Source organism: Chrysochloris asiatica, unplaced genomic scaffold, assembly GCF_000296735.1.
Source record: "Chrysochloris asiatica unplaced genomic scaffold, ChrAsi1.0 scaffold00009, whole genome shotgun sequence".
Classification (NCBI taxonomy): domain Eukaryota; kingdom Metazoa; phylum Chordata; class Mammalia; order Afrosoricida; family Chrysochloridae; genus Chrysochloris; species Chrysochloris asiatica.
The window spans coordinates 18409266-18430424 of NW_006408527.1; the positions used below are offsets into that span (position 1 = coordinate 18409266).

Below are 21159 nucleotides of genomic sequence, written 5' to 3' on the forward strand. Positions count from 1 at the left end.
AATTTTATGGCACAGTTGGAACTGACTTGACGGCACTTAACAACCCCACATAGGATCACTATGAATTGGAATCAACTCGACATCAATGAGTTTTTGTTTCAAGTGTTTAGGGAAGGCTTTGTGGAGAAGGTAGAATTTTAGCTGGCCTGTGATGTACATTGATGTAAGGCAGTCAAGACAAGTGAGGGGTTCTAAATGTGAAAATTAGAGGGCCCGATGTGCAGAGGGGAAGGTGTGGGTATGGCCTTAGTCTCATCTGGGACTAAGATGACATTTGTATGGAATTCTATAGTGAAAGTAATGAAAAATGACTATGTGTGGGCAACACTTAGGATGGTCTCTTTGGCCTCCTTGCTACACCCTAGAGATGGATTCTCTTGCGTGTCGCTGGGGGAGATCCTGCGTGTATTTACCACAAGTTAGATGGGAGAGGACAGGGGAGGCTGGGAATGGGAAGATGTTTTAGGAGGTGACTGAAAGGAGAGTTGGGGCATGTGGGTCTGGGCCTATCTTCTGGAAGAGATTGTACACTGAGGCTTGACCATAAAGCGTGCATTTTGCTAGTCACTTCTGAGTGTCATGAGCACCTATTCTCCCGACCCTTTCCTTTCAAGACTAGACTGGGGCTGGAGTGGCTGAGAGTGGGGGCCTCACATGCTGCCTCCCACAGGTGGATTTCCCACTGAAGGCTGACAGGGTGGTCCAGTCCGTCAAGGCTATCTGCAATGCCCTAGCCGCTGTGGAAACCCCAGAGATTACCAACGCTCTCAACCAGCTGCCTCCTTGTCCCTCCCGCATGCAGCCTAAAATTCAGAAGGTACAGGGGCTCACAGGTTACTGAATTGCCCCAGTACCAGGATATCCACTTACAAAAAGACCTCCATCTCTTATGAATCAATAGTAAGGAAATGAATGAATGCCAACTGTGTCCCCTCCTCCAGAAGATGAGGGCAAGCTACGATGGCAGCGAGTGAGTCTAGGTCAGCAAAGGCTTTCTTCACAGCTCTGAGGCATTTCCAAACAGTGTGCAGATCCATCGGGGTGCAAAAGCAAACGTGGAGGAAGATCTCCCCAGAGCCAGGCCCTCCTTCTCCCCCTTTGAGGGATGACTCCACAGTGTTTCAGTGTGATCTGCAGCGAGTGGTGGAGAACTGGGATGTCTCATCTGGGTGGACACTATGATCTTATCCTATGCCTGGCTCAGTCTGTCCATCACTGGACAGATCTGCTACAAACCATGACTTTATCCTCCCTGGGGAATCTCTGCTCCTCAAATTACAGCCCAGCCTAGTCCAGTTGAGTGCAGCTGTGAGCAGCCCTCGTTCAGCTATAGCAGAAAAAGGCCTTGGCCCTGAAATTCCTCTCCTCCTTCTTTTTCCTCAACAGGATCCCAACGTCTTGGCTGTGAGGGAAAACCGAGGTAAGGGAATAGCTTTCTGTCTTTATCCAGTAGGATCGGCTGACAACTGTAGTCTGTGCCCAGACTCCTTTTTCTCCCCTGCCCCTTGATTTATGTGGCCGAGTCTGCCTGCATGTGTGTGTGTTTTCATATATGAGGTGTGAACACAGCTGGGGAGCATATTTCTTCCTACCAAGCATTCTCTCACTATTTTTACTGGTGTCCCTGGGAGATGGTGATGAGGTGGAATAAGTGTGGGGGTAGGGGTGGGAGGTGATCCAGATGGGAAAACTCCCACTTGGCTAGGTTGTGATTATTTTCCAGGCCCCTCATAGCTCCTCAGTTTTCAGTTTAGAATGGACCTGGGGAGAGGGTGGTAAAGAATTTTTCACTAGGATTTCTCCTGTTGGTTCTTTTAAGTGGAACTTTACCCTACAAAGCCCTCAGATACTTAGGACACTATTCCCAGTCTTTGGGATTTCATGGACCAGTAAAATACCCTCAAAGTTGCAAAGCTTTAGCTTTAAAACGAAAAACCCATAATCACTATTACTGTCATTGCTTAACAAAGGACATGATAGCACCAAGTTGCAATAAGCACAAGAAAAGACAAAGTTGAAAATTGTCACTGGGTCGGTTCTGACTCACAGGAACCCTGTGTAGGGTTTCCAAGACTGTAAACCTTTACGGGCGCAGACAACCTCATCTCTCACCTGCCGCACAGTTAGCAGTCCAGTGCTGATCCCATAGGTGCACAAGGGCTCTGTTAAAATTGCGTTGAACTCACTTTATGCAAAGCTCACAGCATAGTCCCTGAGTTTTTCTCATTTCCCCACAGATGGGTGATCTTTGCATATTAGAAATAGGCAATTGGGAGTCACTGTCTTAGGTTAGGACCCCTGTAGCACAGTGGTTAAAGCACTCAGCTGCTAACCCCGGGTCAACAGTTAGAACTCACCAGGGCCTCCATGGGAGAGAGATGTGGCAGTCTGCTTTCATAAAGACTGACTGCCTTGGAAACTCAGAGGCAGTTCTACCCTGTGCTATTGGATTGCTATGACTGGGAAGGAGTTTGACCAGCAGTGGGTGAGTTTGGGTCCCAGGTTATCCCGTCTTAGCCAGTACCATGGCACCAAGATGGGCTTGATTTGACTGAGGTGTGTCCTGTGATTCCCTGCGGACTTTCCTTCCACAGAGAATGTGGCGGAAGCTCTGACAGCTGCTGTCTTGGGCCTGGTGGAGCTGTACTGCAACACGTTCAACGCAGACTTCCAGACGGCAGTACATGGGAGCCGCAAACATGACCTGGTCCAGGAGGCCTGCCACTTCTCCGGGCCCCTGTCTTTCACTGTCTATGCCACCCACCGCATCCCCATCATGTGGGCCACCAGGTGAGCCCAGGCTGAGTGGACTCTGGGGAGTGAGTGCAGTGTGGCTTGTTGGTGGTGCCTCTGTCTGCCTGTGACCATGCTCTGAGTCTTAGGATAAATGGCATTGTGGTGTGGGCACCTGGCTGAGAGTCAGCCTGGGCTGGGACAGCCAGAGTTGGAGAGAGAAGGCCCCCAGGAGAATGGAGAAGCGGCTTCAGGGTCCTCTTAGTGCTGACTGTGTCAGCATCCCAGCCCCCTTCTGATCCAAGGCCAGCTGATGGAGACATGGTGACAGATGGCCAGTTCCCAGATGAGAGTAAATGCCCTCCAGCCAATGACAGCACTGCCCTGTAGATGCACAATGGGAGGGGGTGGAGTGGGGGAGAGGAATGACCCTTTGTCTGGGGTTTCCCCTCCTGCAGGATGAGAGGTGGGGGGAGGTTCATTTGGTAATCCTGGCTCCTGCAGGGTCCCCAGCATCCAAGGCCTTGGGGGGAATAAGAGCTGGGGCCCCACCCCGGGCCTTCCTTTCCCCCCTCCCTCACTCTTTGTTCCTTACTTAATTTATTCCTCTGGGCCATTGGCAGAGAACAAAGGAGGCAGCCTGGGAAACCGGGGCCTTCTCTGACCTCTTCTGTCAGGCACCTGTCATGAGCCACAGGGACCCTCATGTGTTGGCATTCATGTCAGCATATGTCGTTTTCCTCCCCCACCCTTCTCGCCTGCATGTAATTGCATGTGTGTGTGTGGGTTACACACATATGCACACATGCATACACATAGCACACAGACACACACACACAGGGACATCTGATAGGCTGACCTGGGTCTGTAAGGAGGAGTCTGGAAAACCTGTGTCCAATAAAGGAGGAAAACCCACCAGGCCCAGCCTGGAACCTGAGGTAGGCAGAGGAATCCACATTGAGTTGTTTCTTTCAGACACACATCCTTACATCTAACTTGGTTGTCCCCAGAGACTTAGAGTCTTACCAGAGGAAATGGAGTTGGGCATTAGGGGATGCATTGGTTTGGGTGACTGAGGTTGGGTGTGGGTGCTGGGTGTCTTGACCTATTCCCTTTCTGTGGCAGCTATGAAGATTTCTACCTCTCCTGCTCCCTCAGCCACGGCGGCAAGGAGCTATGCAGCCCTCTGCAGACCCGAAGGGCTCAGTTCTACAAGTTTCTCTTCCACCTCATCATCTGGGACCAGCAGTAAGACATTCCCCCAGGCTCCAGGGCCCAGGCCACTGCAGACTGGCTCCTCTTCCTTATGCATACTCTTTGTGCCGAATAAGCAGTCTGGGACAAGGGGTGTATACCTGGCTTAAACTCAGGCTCTCTAGTTAACCCAAACCAGACAGGTTATTCAACCTCTTGAGTCCCCATTATTTCCCTGGCTCTTAAATGGGCCAAGTATAATTTCTACATCTCAACTTGTTAGATGGAGCCAATCAGGAGTATCTCTAAAGGCTCTTGGTAAGCCATAAAGGAGTATATAAACAGTCTTTAAAAAAAAAAAAAAATTGTTATCTTGCCTCCCTTAAAAAGTTTAAATAAGTCCAAAGGATTCTCAACGTTTTCTTTCACTCAAGTTTTCCCTAGAATATACAGAAAAGGGCTCTGTTTTCTCCTTTATAGACAGAGAAGGGAAGGCTGTCTAGGGGAAAGAATAGTGGGTTTGAAGCCCTGGGGGTAAAACACTCTGGTTCTAATGCTTAGGTTTTTTTTTAAGTCTCTCTGTGCCTCAGTTTCTCAAACTTTAAAATAGGACTATTTGTTTAACTCTGAGGCAGCTGCATCACCCACCAAAACACAGCAGGCAGGTTATAAATTTGAAACCATCATTACCATTTGTTAATAATAATGAGATCAATAAATAGTCACCAGCCAAGCGAAGCAGGAAGGAAACGGGGGTGCGGGTGCCTTGCATGGTGGCATTGCAACTGTCTGCCTGCCTTGTACTTGGTCTGTACTCCCTCCAGACAGTCAGAAAACCCACTCACTTCCCCAAACTAAAAGGATTTATCTGACTCTCATGTGTCTGCCAGATTAAAGGAGCTGAGGAGGGTCCTGGGGGAGGGGGAGGGTACAGATGAAGAAACTCTGTGAGTGGAAACTCTGTGAGTACTGGGCCATTTTACACATGGACAGTGGGCAATCCCCTCCTGCTCCTTTCCTTCACATCCTATGTTAATTCTTTAGAGCAGTGCTGGTGTAAACGAAGGACCTTTATCAGACTGTCTCCAGAGCAGAAGAAACTTGTTGGAGCCAGAGAATGGTTGCATTGAGTGGGTCTTGAATTTCTCTTTGGGAGTCTTTGGTTTTAATTACTACCAGCTACCCAGGGAAGGGTTGCTTACACTGTACTTTGATCCAGGTGAACCCAAAAAATCGAGAGTCAGAGGTCTAGAAGTAACCCACTTACCTAATACAAGTTCCAGCCTACCTCCTCTGGGCCCGCAGACCTGTCTCATTTCACTTCCTGTCTGAGGTCTCCTATCTGGAACCTGACAGTGCTGGTCCCTTGCCTGCAGTCTGGTGGCAGGGGTCATCTCAGCATTCCCATCCAAATGTCCCACCTGAGACCACTTGACCCTTTCATGGTCAAGACCCAGGCATTGGGAATAGATGATACAGTGGAAGGTTCAAAAGGCTTTGGAGCCAGTCACCCTCCTGTACTTGTCAATGTGACTTCAGACAGGTCATCCCATATCAAATGGAGATGGTACAGTAAAACTTGCAAAAACAGCAACTGTGGAAGGTAGAAACCTGTCAGAGAAGGAAAACACATACAATTTCCCACTAAAAGGAGAGATAGAAAAGTGGTAGTAAGCACCCTGTCAAAGGTGGAAAACTTGAGAGACCCTAAAAAACAAGTTCGTCTTCTCAAGTTCTGGCTCTAATAGGTTTCAGTATAACAGATCAGGCTGTGAACCTCAAGGTCAGCAGTTCGAAACTACCAGCTGTTCCACAGGAGAAACATGAGGCTTTCTGCTCCCGTACAGATATACAACCTTGGAAACCCTGCACAGGGTCGCTATGAGTCGGAATCGACTCCACAGCACATAACCACCAGCCACTCCATAGGACCAAGGAGCTCTGGTAGTGCAGTGTTTATGAATCGGGCTGCTAATCTCACAGTCAGCAGTTCGAAACTACCAGCTGTTCCATGGGAGAAAGATGAGGCTTTCTGCTCCCGTAAAGATTTTACAGCCTTGGAAACCCTGTACAGGGTTGCTATGAGTCGGAACTGACTCCATGGCACATAACAACAACTGCATAGGACCGTTGGAGGAGCAGGTAGACATTGCAGGAAAAGCCCTTGGCACAGTGGCTAGCACACCTGATAATGGTGGTGGTGATGTGCCGTGGAGTTGGTCTGACTCATAGCAAGCCTGCACAGGATTTCCGAGGCTGTACATCTTTATGGGAGCAGAAAGCTTCATCTTTCTCCCATGGAATGGCTGGTAGTTTTGAACTGCTGACCTTGAGGGTAGCAGCCCAACTCACAACCACTACGCTACCAGAACTCCTGTGGCTGGCACATAGCAGGTGCTTCCTTTTTCATCTTTTGATTCTTCTTCGTTGCTTTAGGGATCCTCTCCATTCCAGTGGTTGACCCAGTGACTGATATGTGGGGATATTTGTGCATGAAAATAGCTCTCTGTACAGCTCAGTTTCAGGGCAATGGCCACAGGCACATAACAAAGACGTACACAGAAAGCACGTACTGACATCACTCTGTTCTCCTTTTTACTGATGTGGAAACTGAGGGCAGAGATGTGAGCTGGAAGTTGCTAAAGGCTGTGAGAGGCAGAACCAGAACTGGAGCCAGCTCATTCCAGGAATGCTTCCTGGAGGAGGCAGCCCCTGTGATGTGACGTGATAATGAGGAATGGATTGCAGCCAACATGTCAGCCTGTAGCATAGGCTTCAGAATCCCAGATGTACTCAAGTTCTGATGAGAGGTGGCCCTGGCTCGTCCTAGGAGTTAAGGTTTCAGTTAGAAAGATTCATACCTCCCCCACTTCCCCCCCCGCCAGGACACAAAGCAGAAATATTGGGTGATAAAAAAGGCCTCAGGACCAGCTCCTTGCCCTCCTTTGCTGAGGGGTCAGCTGACTTTCCCACCACTGCAATGGGATCAGCTAACTCTCAAAATAGGCCCAGCAGCCACGCTTTGCCACCCCTGGCCAAGCCCAGGCCTGGCATGTCTGCTGGCTCCTGGAGGGGCCCTAATTATAGCTGTGGGCCCCCCAGGATAGAGGCAGCTGAGCCAGCTCAGAGCACTGGCAGTCTCTGGCAGGAGGGAAGGAGCCGCTCTCTTAGGTAGACATTCCCTGGAGGAGTAAGGGTGGCTTGGAGGCTGTTTTCTCTAGAGACTGCTGACCTTCAGGGTGGTGGTCCTACCTTTGTGCCCTCTGGCTGGGTGCTGGGCCTGCCTGGAGGGTGTAACCAAGGATTTTAGCCCTGGGACAGCTTCCTGGGAAAGGTATGTGGGGCCTCTCTCTCTTTGCACATCTCTGCTCCCCACCCTAGCTCACCCCACCCTAGCTTCTTATTCTGATCTTGAGGGAGTGTCTGGGTGTGGTTCAAGCTGAGCAGCCAGGGAGAACATCTGGTCCTCGGTAGTGGGTCTGTGTTCAGTTCTCTCAGGCCTTGCCACTCTCAGGGACTTGCAGAAGCCCCTTTTCTTTAGCTGTTTTTTGATGAGAACAAACCAGCATGTTCCCCTGAGGCTAGGAGGGGAAAGGGAGGCCAGGAGGGGAAGGAGAGGGGAGCTGTGGGGAGGGTGCACTGAGGCCAGAGAACAAGGTACTGCTTCCTGGTCCTGGTCGCTCTCAGTTGGGAAGTGGTGGAGCGATGTGGATGGACTGAAAGGGGACAAAGGCAGCTTCTTGGTGACCCTCTGAGGAGAAGGAGCCAAGTTTGCAGTGTGGGACTTGTAGGTACCTGCCCTCTGAGATGGCTCTGGCTAAGTGAGTTCCATCTAGTCACCATGGGCAGGCATCCTCAAAGTCAGCCCTTACTCCATGAAGGAACTCACATACAGACCTGGCTGTGCTGCTGGGAAATCATGGAGGCTTTGTCCACAGCCTTTGAGCTGACCTGGTCCTGCACATCCAACACCCTGTGAGCAAGGTTTCAGCCTCATCTTGGTAACACATCCTGACTTGGTTTCCTGTCCTTCTAGGATCTGCTTCCCCGTGCAGGTGAACCGGCTGCCTCGGGAGACCCTGCTGTGTGCCACCCTGTATGCTCTGCCCATCCCCCCACCTGGGAGCTCCTCAGAGGCCAACAAGCAGCGGCGGGTACCCGAAGCTCTGGGCTGGGTCACCACCCCGCTATTCAACTTCAGACAGTATGTGGACCCCCGGGCAGTGACTTCTTGGCTGTGGACCCCAAAAGGGGGACAGACAGGGGCCCAGCTGCTGTGCTGGCCAATGCCCCTCAAGAGGCAGTGGGTCTCAGCCCTGGCCGAGTAGGCCAAAGCACAGAACTAGTGACCAGGACTGTTGGTGTAACTAAGAGCTGCTGGGCAGGACTGGTAACACAGGACTGTTGGGGGCGGGGAGGAGACACAGAAAAGCAATACTCGGATAACATGCCATCTGGTCTTGTCATTTGAAGGACCTGAGAGGTCATCTAGTCCAGCCTCTTTACCCCACGAAGCCATCCTCGCCACCAGGTCTCCAGACTGAGGTGTAGTTAGCTCAGGGAGGCTGCTGGAGGGCCAGGGCTCAGAAAGCAGGACTTTGTAGAAGAAAAAGGCCTTAGTCTGTGGGGGAGAACCAGGGAGGTGGGAGCTTCAAACAGAAAAGGCAGATTTTTAGGGTTGAGGGAGCAGGAGGGAAAATATCTGCTTTGCCAAATTTGTTTTCTGGCTCATCCCGTCCTCCATCCTCTGTAGAGTGCTGACCTGTGGCCGGAAGCTTCTGGGCTTGTGGCCAGCAACCCAGGGGCACCTCAGTACCCGCTGGAGTGCACCTAATTTTCACCAGCCAGACAGTGTCATCCTGCAGGTGAGACCCCAGCCTCAGTTCTTCTTTCCTACCCGCCCTGTCTGAAATAAGTGCCAAATTCTCCCCTGGATGTTTGGGCTGGGATGGTAGGAGAACATGCTGGAAATCTGGGTGTGGGATGATGTGACTGAGCCATTGAATGAGTGTGGTTGGCCCAGGGTGGGAGGAGGAGCACTGTCAAGTCTACCTCCCATCTCTTGGAAGTCAACTTGGATTTCAAGGAGCCTGAAGGTAGGGTCTGAAACTCTTCCCAGCTGTCCAGCATCCCTGGTCTGGAGTTGTCTCACTGCTAAATCTGATCAAAGCTAAGCTCTCCCCTCTGGGAGCGTGAGTGGGGGAAAGTCCTCCTTCAGCCAGCTCTGTGTCTTAATGGGTGAACCTAATCTCCCAGGAGAGGAGGAGGAACTGATCGGCACCAAAGTCTAGTTACCTGTTCCTGACTCCTTCCTCCAGGGGCCATGAGTTGCTCAGGCATGGAGTATGGAGCACTAATGTTGAAATAGGATATGAAGCAGGCATTTTGTCATCTTCACTTACTCTATCCCTAGGGCCTAAACCAATGCCCAGTACATATTAAAGTTCAAGACACATTTTGAAATGAAAGAATGTGGAACTCTTTGAGAACTGGCACATTCAACTCTGATATCCATCTTAGGAGAATGCAAAAACATCTGGAGGTCGAGGGTAATGGGACCCCGTATCACAGACATTAGAGCTGGGGGCCCTCCCCTGCCATGTCATCCCTCCTATCAGGCAGGAATGCCCACCCCCAGGGCCACACTGAAGGCTCCACAACCTCAGTTGATCCTGGTGGCTTTTCTGTTGAAAGTTCTGGGTTGGGGCTAGTTCCCTCATCAAAATGCATTTCAACCCAACCTGTTCTTTACTCCCTTTAAAAAATAATATTAAAGAGTGGTGATAAATGTAAGATCTGCTACATTAACCACTTTTAGTCACACAATTCCTTGACATTAATGACATTACTAGTGCTAAGCAACCATCACCACTCCCAATTTCCAAAATGTTATCACTCCAAACAGAAACTCAGGACCCATTAATAACTTCCCATTATCCCCTGCCCTCAGCCCCTGGTAACCTCAAATCTACTTCCTGTCTCTCTGCATTTGCTTATTCTAGAGATTTCATATCAATGCAATGAAAACAATATTTGCCCTTTTGTGTCAGGCTTGTTTCACTCAGCATGTGGTTTTCAAGGTTCATCTATGCCACAGCATGTATTAGAACTTCATTTCTCTCTATGGCTGGATAATATTGCATTGTATGTATAAGTACATGCCAATCTAGTTTATTCATCCACCCACTGATGGGCAGCCAGGTTGTTCCACAACACAGGTTGTGACTAAGTGCTGCTTTGAACCTTGGTGCACATGAGTCTGTCTGAGTCCCTGCTTTTAGGTCTTTTGGGTGGATACCTAGGAGTGGAGTTGCTGGGTTCACTTGCTCGTTTTCTCTTGCTCTCTACTTTCCCTTCCCATTTCTTGCTGAAAGTTACAGCAGGCAGATGCTTTAGAAATCAGCAAGGCCAATTACATTATTCTATAGACATAGAACCTGAGGGAAGGGAGAGAGGGAGAAGGCAGGAACAACGCTGGGGTGAGAGAGAAGAACTCGAGACTCCAGATGGGTGGCTGCCCTCCTCACACTGACTGTTCTCCTTTCTCGGCTTCTCTGATCCCATCCACCAGATTGACTTCCCCACCTCAGCCTTTGACATCAAGTTCACCAGCCCTCCAGGAGACGAGTTCAGCCCCTGCTATGAGTTCAGCAGCCTCCGGGATGAAGACCAAGGCAAGCTTAAAGACATCATGCAGAAGGAGTCCCTGTACTGGTGAGGCCCATGCACAGCTTAGGTCACCCACCAAGTCTGTCACTATCTGTCTGACATTCTCTCTCCTCCTAGCACCAAGTCCCTGCTCTCATGCTTCGTGAGTGGAAGTGGGATAGGATTGCCCACCAGGCAGAAAGTGGTGGAGAGAGGGCTCTGCCGAGGCCAGCCCCCATGCCCTTTTCATGGAGGATTGAAGTGGAAATGAGATCTGGGGGTGCCCATGACCATGCTGTGAACACGTGGCCTACACTTTGTCCCAAGAGGACCAGAACTTTACCTTCCACCCAAATATGCTGTTTTTCCTACTGTTCACTGGGGCAGCGGGCTACTGTCCTCCACACCCTCCCCCGACCTTCTGCCCCTTCCACACCCACAGCCTTTGCATTACTCTGGCCCTGTCACTTTCCAGAAAGGATCAGGTGTCAAAGCAAGCTGGCAGCTCTCAGGGGTAGGCGTGTCTGCCTGATCTCATCCTCTAGGCTTCTCACACCAGTAGTGGAGAAGGCAGCTGGGAACAGAGCAGGAGGAGCTGTTAGGATCTCAGCTCTGGGCTTCTCCCTTGCCTGCTCTCTGCATACCTCTGCCTCACACCTGGACTTGTGCAGATGTTGGGTGGGGAGACTTGAGAGAGAAGGAACTCGTCTCTCTCCTTCTTGGCCCACCCACAGGAGCCAGAGCAGCTGCAGACATCCCTGCCCCTTCTGCTGACCCCTCACTTCATTAACCCCTCAGCTCCTTTCTCCCATTAGACACCTGATCTCCGGCAAGGCTCAATTAGCTGCAGGTCCTATTAAACCGCCAGCTGGCCCTAGGAGGCCCCTAGAGGCCTCTCAACTGCCCAGACCCTGACAATTGGGAACCACTGCCCTCTGGCGGCTTGGCTTGGGAGTGTTGACCTGGGACACCCTCAAAGTTATAGTTTGAGTAGATTCCGACTCATAGTGACTCGTAGCAAATTTGGTGTCTGTCCTTGGCTTGTGCAGTTCTGCCTCAGTTGAAGGTGTCCCTGAGTTGAGATTTGGGCCCTGGCCCCCAAGCCTGGCTGCACCGTGGGATCACCTATGGATTTTTTTTAAACTACTGCTCCCTGACTCTTGTCCCTAGATGCTCTGATTTCACAGTCATTGGGTATGAGCTCTAGATATGGGGATACTTTTTTTCTTCTTTTAATTTTATTGTGGAGGAAATATACATAATAAAGCATAATGTCATTTCAACAATTCAGCAATATTGATTACATTCTTCCAGTTGTACAATCATTCCTGCTACCCTTTTCCAAATTATTCCATCAGTGCTCAGAGTAAACTCCCCCATCCACCTCAGAAATTGCTAATAGTTTTTTATTTCTTTATACATATTTGCTTATTTCAAATACAAGGAGATGTCAAAAAGTCTGTAGAGAAATGGAATACAAAATACTGGAATTTTCTCACAAACTTTTTGAAGTCCCCTTGGCAGCTGACTAGTTCCGCTCAGTATATTGTTTTCAGGGTTCACTCATCCTAAGACAGGCACCAGGACCCCATTTCTCTTTATAGCTGAGAAGGATCTCATTGTGTTGGATATAGTGCATTTTGTTTATCTGCTTATCTGTTAATGGACGTTTCTGTTGTTTTTACCTTTTGGCTGTTGTGAAAAGTGCTCCAGTAAACATCAGGGGACAAGTCTATGTGCGTTTCTGCCGTCACTTCCTTTTGGGTTTAATTAGGATGGGGATTGCTGGGTTATATGATAGTTCTGTGTTCAACGTTGTGAGGAAATGGCCAGACAGTTTCCCACAGTGGCTGTACCATTTTACATTCTAGGCATGGGGAGTTTACAGAGGTCCCCAGATGATGCTAATGTGTGCAGCACAGCTGGGGAACCACTGCATTTGGGGGTGTGTGTAGCATTTCCTTGAAGTAATACTCAGCTCTCCCACCCCCAACCCACAGGCTCACCGACGCTGACAAGAAGCACCTATGGGAGAAGCGCTATTATTGCCACTCAGAGGTGAGCTCGCTCCCCCTGGTGCTCGCCAGCGCCCCCAGCTGGGAGTGGGCGTGCCTGCCCGACATCTATGCACTTTTGAAGCAGTGGACCCCCATGAACCACCAGGATGCCCTGGGGCTCCTGCATGCCACGTGAGTGTGACACCCACCTTTCCCACCATGTGCACTTCCAGATGCCAATGCATGGCACTGCCCATCACTGACCTGAGCTGGCCCTGGGGGAAGTGGGAAAAGAGCCTGGGTCTCCAAGGGTTTTCCACATCTCCTGGTTACTTTTTCTCTGTCTCAATTCCCCTTCCTTAACATTCCATTAAAAACAGTTTTCAAATACAGCAAGAATGAAGGAATTTTATAGCAAGCACCTGCAGACCCACTACCTAGATCTCCCATCTTCCTTCCATCCGATGATTTATCTCAGTTTTTAGATGCACTTGGAAGTAAATTGCAGATCTCACTAAATTATCTCCTAAATATGTTTGCTTGCATATCATTAACCACAGCTCAGCCTTTGTTTAAAACTGTCTTTTTTTCTTTTGAGGTAAAATATACAGACAAGAAAAGGCCCAAACCTTAAGTTCAGTGTATATTTGCTGAGTTTTGACAAATGCTTACACCTGTGAAATCCAACCCTGCTACTTAGTTTCTGTCTTATTAAAGTCCTCCCTTTCCCTCTTCCCCTGGAGAGCTCTTTGGGGACCCAAGGCTCCCAGCCTCAGACCCCTATTGCTTAGTTTCCTGGATGCTTCTCCTTATTCTCAGTTTTCAAAATCGACCCACTCCATGTTTCCTACCTTTGGGACTTTTTGAGGCAACAGTCCCAGGTGTGGACTGACTCATGTAAAACTTGACAATTCTGGCACTTGCCTGGCAGGATCGCATTTCAGGATGGTACCAAAACCAAACCAAACCAAAACAAAAATGCCCACTGCCAGATTCTGACTCATACCAACCCTAGACACAGAGTTTCCTAGACTGTAAGACAGCTTCATCTTTCTTCTGCAGAGTGACTGGTGGGGTTAAGTTGCTGACCTTCTGGTTAGCAGCCCTGTGCCTAACCCACAGCCCCACCAGGGCTCCTTATGGATGGTACCAAGACACAATAATGCTGTCTGTAACCCACATGAAGAGTCTTTGATGATGTTGATGTCTGGCTCAGTGGAGCATAAGGAATTAAGGACTCTTTGGAAGTTGGGTTGGAATTGAGGCCTGAATCCTGTTTTCTCTAAATCACACAAAATGAGAGTGGTCACCCTCCTGTGCTTCTCAGCCTGGGGTGGACTCAGAGAAGGGTGTGGGATCATTTGGGAAAAGGTGCTAAGGACCTCCTAGTGGCTTTGGCAGATTCTGGGGAACCTTTACTTTCCTTCATCTATAACTTTCTACCCTCGGGAGCCCAGGCGGTGAGGCAGCTTCGCTTAGAATCCTGTGTCTCAGAGCCTTCGGTTGGGTATCAGGGCCTGGGCTCTGTTTTCCAGCTTCCCGGACCAAGAGGTGAGGCGGATGGCTGTCCAGTGGATCAGTTCTCTCTCAGACTCAGAGCTGCTGGACTACTTGCCCCAGCTGGTGCAGGTGGGTGGACAGTTCTGATGGTCAAATCCCAAGACCCCAAGTCAGTCTGCACTGTGCCCTTGAGAACCTGGGGTCCCCAGGGAACTAGTGGTAGTTATAGATTGGGGGCAGTTAATAAACCCTCATATTCTCCTCCTCCCCGCTCACTCCTCCCCAGGCCCTGAAGTATGAGTGCTACTTGGACAGCCACTTGGTGCGCTTCCTTCTGAAACGAGCGGTATCGGACCTGAGAGTGACTCACTATTTCTTTTGGTAAAATCATCGTGTGGAAAGGTGGGAGGTAGATGCACGGCCTTCACTTGTGAAAGTTTCACACCAAGGCCTGTCTGCAAGGATGCGGGGCTGGTCCAGACTGCACAATGTTGCTGACTTACCTTGTGACTTTGAACTGGTGTCTTTTCTCAGGGGTTCTCAGTTCACCCCAGTGTAGCACCATGAGGAACATCCTGGTACCCCCTGTTGCCTACCCCTGGCAAAAAATATAAAGGGGGATGACACAGAGGTGCTTTGAGCTCTCTCTACCTAAAGACTCGGACAGGGTCACAGATGAATGCCTCTGTATAGGCCCTGCCTGTTATTGGGTGCCGTTGGGTCGAGTCTGGCTCATAGCAACTTCATAAGACAGTACAACCACCCCATAGGGTTTGCTTACCTGTAATCTTTTCCAAATCAGATTGCCAGCTTTTTCTCCTACATAGCCACTAGGTAGTTCAAACCACCACCCTTTAGGTTAGAAGTCCTGCTTTTTAATATATTTTCCCTCCCACATCTGGGGTGGGTTTTGCAGTGAGTTGGACCTGGGTTTGGCCCTTCACTACCCTCTTGCCTGTGATTCCTCAAGTGTCCTGAGTCCCCACTCCCCTTGGCCTTGTAGGTTGCTGAAGGACGGCCTCAAGGACTCTCAGTTCAGCATCCGCTACCAGTATCTGCTGGCAGCTCTGTTGTGCTGTTGTGGCAAGGGGCTGAGAGAGGAGTTTAACCGCCAATGCTGGCTTGTCAACACCCTGAGCAAGCTGGCCCAGCACGTCCGGGAGGCTACCCCGTCTGCCCGGCAGGTGAGTTGGGTGAGGCTGCCTCTGCCCATCTTCTGCCCTGAGCATCTATGGCCTCTTGAGTCATTAACCTATCAGGCATCTTAGCCAGTAGGGTGGTAAGTCACCAGTCTTGATTTAAAGCTGGAAGGAAGTGACTCTGTCTCTAAACTACACACCACAAATGACCAACTACAGGATAGAGACAGTCTGTGGGTGTGTTTTCTTTGGCCAGTAAAATATTAAAATGTTTATTTAACTGTTTGCTAAAAAGTCTGAGTACGGTTGTGAATGTTGTTCACTACGTAAGAGCCCCCAGCCAAAGGAGGCACGTGAGGGCTGAAATCCAGCTATCCTTGTTTACTGGGCTGTGAGCCACGGTAGCCACATGAAGGCAGCACCTTACCTGTTTGCACTCAGGTTCTTTGCTGGACCAGCAGTGTTCCTGGTTATCATTATTTTAAAGTTGTGAAGTTCCGTAATGAAGTTTAGATTGTTGGCAGATTCCCCTTGAGGTGCAGCCTGCCCTGAGTCCTTGACAGCTGTTTCATGCTGTGCTTTGCTATATAGTGCCCTCTATAGGTCCTTGAGCATGCTTCCTTCTTAAAGACCTTCTGAAGGTGGCCAACCATCCTCAGGTGGTGGTTTTCCTTGTGAGGTCCTTCCCCTCAGTGCCCACACCCCCTCTTTCTCTCCCTTCAGGGCATCCTCCGCACAGGCCTGGAGGATGTGAAGCAGTTCTTCGCTCTCAATGGCTCCTGCCGCCTGCCGCTCAGCCCAAGTCTGCTGGTCAAGGGCATCGTGCCCAGGGTGAGTGGTGGGCCTGGGGTGCTCAGAGATGTGGTTATTGAGAGATGTGAGGAAGGAAGAAAGGCACATTGGTGGTCTTCTCCTGCCCCCAGCACATGTGGATTTTTGCCCAACATCTGTGCAGGGTGGAGGACTTGGGTTGGAGCCTGGGTACCTCTCCTTGGTGATGTTAAAAATGAAGTCAGGGCTGGGGTTGGGAATAGTAGCTATCATCTCTCATGGATTAAGCACTTTGTGTCCAGCACTGTGCTGAGTGCTTTAACTTGTTGTGGTTGTTAAGTGCCATCAAGTCAGTTCTGACTCATAGTGACCCTGTATAGGGTTTCTGAGGAGTAGCTGGTGGCTTTGAACTGCTGACCCATGGTTAGTAGTTCAGTGCTTATCCTACAGCACCACACCAGGACACAGTATGAAATTGTCAGTATTTTTTCGAGGCCATTTTACAGAGGAGTAAACTGAGGCCTAGATAGGACCTTATCAAGGATGAGAGATAAGGTGCCAGAGTTGAAGTGTTGTAAAAGTGAATCAGGATGATGGCAGTAGGGAGGCTGGGAAGGGACAGGGCCTGAGAAATCTGGATGGAACAATGAGCAGGGCTTGGTGGACTGGTAGCAGGAAGACAGGCAGCATCCTGATTGATGTTGAAGAGCAGTCATTTTCCTCCTTGACCCTCATCACTTCCCTCTTTGCCATGGCAGGACTGTTCCTACTTCAACTCCAATGCCGTCCCACTTAAGCTCTCCTTTCAGAACGTGGACCCACTGGGTGAGAACATTCGTGTCATCTTCAAGGTGAGAGTCCTTTTCTCAAGGCTTTTGGGACCCAGTGGGAGAGGAAAGGGTAGTAGGCAGCACAGGTGAGACAGGAAGCAGTCTAGTTCTGTGTGACCCCAGAGGGCTTATAACTAACTAAATGTTGGGAGGGATGTAGGGAGACAGCTGGTCGCTCCATCTATGCAGGCTCCTTCTAGGGGACAGAGCTGTCCCAACAAGGGAATGAGTGAGGTATGGATCTGCATGTGCCTGGGAGCATCCAGACAGAGGTTGGATGACCATGTGGCAGGGATGTTGACGAGGAAATTAATCTATCAGGTGCAGGTGGGACTAAGCTCCCTTCTTACTTTAGTAGATCCCTGATTCTGAGAAGCCAATGGTAGTTAATGTTGTTAAGTGTCGTTGAGTCGGTTCCGACCCATAGCGACCCTGTATAGGTTTCCAAGAAGCAGTTGGTGAGCTTGAATCGCTGACCTTGCTGTTCAAACGGTTTTGTAGTCTGGCGCATTAACCCGCAGTGCCACACCAGGTCTCCTTTAACCTAGTGGTGAGGATGAAATGCATGCACATGGTTTAGAAACTTACACTATTCATTTGCTGTGTGTAAATTCCACATCTGGGGCACAAGGGAGGTGTGATGGTCAGGGAGGGCTGCATGAGGAAGAGAACCAGGTGGAAAACTCACTGTTGAGTCCATTCTGACTTACAGCAACCCTATAGGATAGAGGAGAGCTGCCTATAGGTTTTCCAAAGCTATAATCTTCACGGAGCTGTGGCTTTGAACCACTGACCTTTTGGTTAACAGCTGAGTGGTTTACCTACTGTGCCACCAGGGCTCCTTTGAACGGAACCTGAGTCCAATTCAGGTGGGAGTATGGATGGAGGGGAGGGTGGGACACTGGCGGAACCATCTCTGTTGCTTTGACCCCGTGTAAGCAGAGTGAGCAGGTGAGAGGTGGGAGGACTGGGGGAGTCCATCTCTGTAACTGTCTTTGGGTCCAGGGAGCCCATCTGGGAGTAGGGTAGAGGGATGCAGGTGGAGACAGACTGGTGGCTCCAGCCCTGAGGCCACACACTTCCTCCATCCAGTGTGGGGATGACCTTCGCCAGGACATGCTGACCCTGCAGATGATTCGAATCATGAGCAAGATCTGGGTCCAGGAGGGGCTGGACATGCGCATGGTCATATTCCGCTGCTTCTCCACTGGCCGGGGCAAAGGTCAGTCAGGAGTAGGGGGTTAAATAGAATGCTCGTGGGGAGGGTCAGTGGTGGGGAGGGGGAACCCCTTTGCTTACTGTTCTCTGGCCACTCCCCAATATGAACTTTGAATAACATCTCCAGGAAGATGAAAAAGAAATTGTTTCCTTGTTGTTAGTGCCATTGAGTCCGTTTTGATTCATAAAATTTCCAAGGAAAGGCTGGTGGGTTTAAAATACCGACCTGGGTTTGCAGTTCAGTGCTTATCTTACAGCACCACACCAGGACTCCATTGTTCTATTGTTGTTAAGTGGCAACTCATATCCACCCTGTATAGGGTTAGGGTTTCTGAGGAGCAGGTGGTGAGTTTGAACTGCTGATCTTGCTGTACAAACAAACCGTGTGGTCTTGTAGTGGCACATCAGGACTCCCACTGTTCCATTGCTGTTGTTGTTGTTGTTGAGTAGGGCCGACTCTTAACAACCTGGTATAGGGTTTCCAAGGAGAGACTGGTGAGCTTGAACCGCTGACCTTACAATCAAACCAACATTACAGTTCAGGGCCACACCAGGATTGTTGTTGCTATTGTTGTTAAATGCCATTAAGTTGCTTCCGACTCACAGTGACCCCGTATAGGGTTTCCGAGGAGTGGCAGGTAAACTTGATCCGCCAACCTTGAGGCTCAAACCAACTTTGAAGTCAAGTGCTTATCCTAGGGTGCCACACCAGGACTCCATGTTCTGCAAGTTCAAAGTGAACGTTCAGCCCAGAGCATTAATCCATAGTGCCACAGAGGCTGTGAAATAGCACACACACACACACACAAAGAAAGTAAAGAAAGACTTTAAAAAAATAGAACAGGATTAGAGACATAACAACCAAACCTGTTATATAGACATTGTTTGGCTCCTGATTCAAATTAACCTTAAAAAAATTTTTTTGGAGACAATTGGGGAAATCTGAATATAGTCTGGGTATTAGATCATATTCAGAAATGCATACTGATTTTTTAGCCTGGTGGTGTGTTCATGTTAGTGATATATCTGAAGAATTTATTGTGAGTGAAATGGCCTGGCTGGTTAAAATACCCCAGCCAAGAAAAGGGGGTGGTGGGTTGGGAAAACAGGGTTGGGTGAGTGAACTAGATGGAATAAATTAAGCAAAATGTTGATAACTTTTGAAAGTGGTTGAGTAATGGTTTCATGTAAATTCATGAAACTGTTTTCTCTATTCTTACCTGTGTTTTAAAATGATCCATTATAAAACTTAAAAATGTAACTGTGAACTGGGAAACTCCTTTGCATCACTAACCTTTCCCTCAGCTTCATGCCTTTACCAGTTTTTGTCAAGTGCCCTTGAGTTTAGCTGATAGGGAAACATCCCTCTTCTCTCGCTCTGCTCTGGAGGATGATCCTGATTCCTCCCCTCTCAGGGATGGTGGAAATGATCCCTAACGCGGAGACCCTACGCAAGATCCAAGTGGAGCATGGAGTCACAGGCTCCTTCAAGGACCGCCCCCTGTCCGACTGGTTGCAGAAGCACAACCCTGGGGAGGATGAGTATGAGAAGGTAGGCTCCGAGCTCTTGTCCGTCTTCCCTAGAAACACAAATACCGCAAGTGGGTGGCTTTAAAGAACAGAAATTGTTTTCTCACAGTTAGGGGACATAGGCTGTAGGGGAAGACTCTCTCTTTGTAGGCTGTGGGGGAGGGCCTTGTCTCCTTCAGTTTCTTATAGCCCCAGCATTCCTTGATTTTTGGCAATCTTCACATGTCTTTTTTTTTTTTTTTGCTTCCTTCTGTATCTAACCTCTTTTTTTCCCCCCCAATGTTTTATTGTGAATTATGTGATAGTTTACATGGGAGAACACTAGTTTTACATTCATCATATCGTATATTGTTTCATTTCCATGGTTATAATCCCCTCCATGCATCATCAACCAACCAAAGGATATACCCTACAAGCCTGTACCCTGGTCGTCAGCACACAGCCTCTCTCCCTCTCTGGGTCTAAAGTCCTCAGCTGCTCCATCTCTCCACGTCATCATTTCTGCCTCCATCTCTGTTATCGCTGCTTCTCTGGGTAGAGTTCTGCTCTCTGTTCTTCTCCCTTGATGGTCCCAGAGACTTCCGCTCCTGGACTGCAGAGTCAATCACTCCCCTCCTTGCTGCAGAAGGTCTACCTTTACATTTCCAACCCTCACAATCAGTCCTGACAACAATTATTCACTACTGTATCACAAGAGACCTATCCGCATCTCCTTTCATCAGCCTCGCCTAGACAGATTGGATACTACTCACTGGAGATTCTACCTTCCTCCACGCCCTCTGGATCTAGGTTCTCTCTTGAAAGCTTGTAAGCCAGTCACTTCTTGCCTTTGTAACCCTCCACTTTGGGTAGCTAATGTCCAAGTTGCCCATCCCTGTCTACTCTGTGTATGTAGGGGGTGGGAATGATATTCGCTCTAAAGATTTGTTCCCTCTTTAAAGTTACTGCATCCATAGGTGTAGGTCAAGTTCATCAAATTGTATCAGATTCCTCTTTTTTTCCTCTTCTTTCTTCTTCTAGTTGAGCTCTGATCATCCAGTCATTGAAGCCAGGTCAAGTGGGTATTATCTGCATGTATGGGAGTTCTTGTGCATATGCCCTTTCTTCTTATCAGCTGGATGATTCACTCTCCACTCTAGTCCTCTTGGCTATGTCACTGACTCTGGGCTCAAGACTCCCCAGGTCTTGTCACATTGCTAGCCAACCAGGTCTCCAGCCGGGTTCACAGGAGTCTATTGAATGTTGTAGGGCTTAGCTCGCAGCTTCATTGCTGTTTTTCCTTCACTTACCCTTATTGGTGACGAATGTGATCACCAATCAGAGTGTGTATTCTCACTGAGTCTTAGTCTTGGAAGGGGTTTTGCTCTGAGGGGACCCGACCACTTGCCTTGATGTCTCCTGGGCGAGCAAGTTGCTTGTTCTTGTAGTAATCAGTTGGTCTGCCTCTATTGTTTTGTATTTTTCCTGCCGGTCTTTCTTTCAAAAAGTATCTTCTGTTCTTCCAGCTGCTCCAGGCTGGTCTGCCTATCCTTTCAAGTGGAAATTTCCCACCTCTGAAGATTCCGGATGCTGTTCAGGATTCCACCTATAGTCTTATGT

At 49.3% G+C, this 21159-nt stretch overlaps 1 protein-coding gene across 2 annotated transcripts in view; it reads left to right on the forward strand.

Annotated features, from left to right (window-relative positions):
• The window catches only part of PIK3C2B (phosphatidylinositol-4-phosphate 3-kinase, catalytic subunit type 2 beta), a 90666-nt gene that overhangs the window by 10607 nt on the left and 58900 nt on the right, over positions 1 to 21159 (forward strand). Inside the window, exons 8-23 of one of the 2 annotated variants that reach the window (XM_006834100.1) lie at positions 671 to 817; positions 1387 to 1420; positions 2595 to 2790; positions 3859 to 3981; positions 7964 to 8131; positions 8681 to 8792; positions 10499 to 10641; positions 12576 to 12633; positions 12718 to 12764; positions 14108 to 14201; positions 14359 to 14453; positions 15076 to 15256; positions 15935 to 16042; positions 16741 to 16833; positions 17905 to 18034; positions 19446 to 19582. In XM_006834100.1, coding sequence (XP_006834163.1) covers positions 671 to 817; positions 1387 to 1420; positions 2595 to 2790; positions 3859 to 3981; positions 7964 to 8131; positions 8681 to 8792; positions 10499 to 10641; positions 12576 to 12633; positions 12718 to 12764; positions 14108 to 14201; positions 14359 to 14453; positions 15076 to 15256; positions 15935 to 16042; positions 16741 to 16833; positions 17905 to 18034; positions 19446 to 19582 — 1866 coding nt within the window. Of the gene's footprint in view, positions 1 to 670; positions 818 to 1386; positions 1421 to 2594; positions 2791 to 3858; positions 3982 to 7963; positions 8132 to 8680; positions 8793 to 10498; positions 10642 to 12575; positions 12765 to 14107; positions 14202 to 14358; positions 14454 to 15075; positions 15257 to 15934; positions 16043 to 16740; positions 16834 to 17904; positions 18035 to 19445; positions 19583 to 21159 lie in introns of both variants that reach the window. The other variant, XM_006834099.1, reaches the window with a different exon arrangement.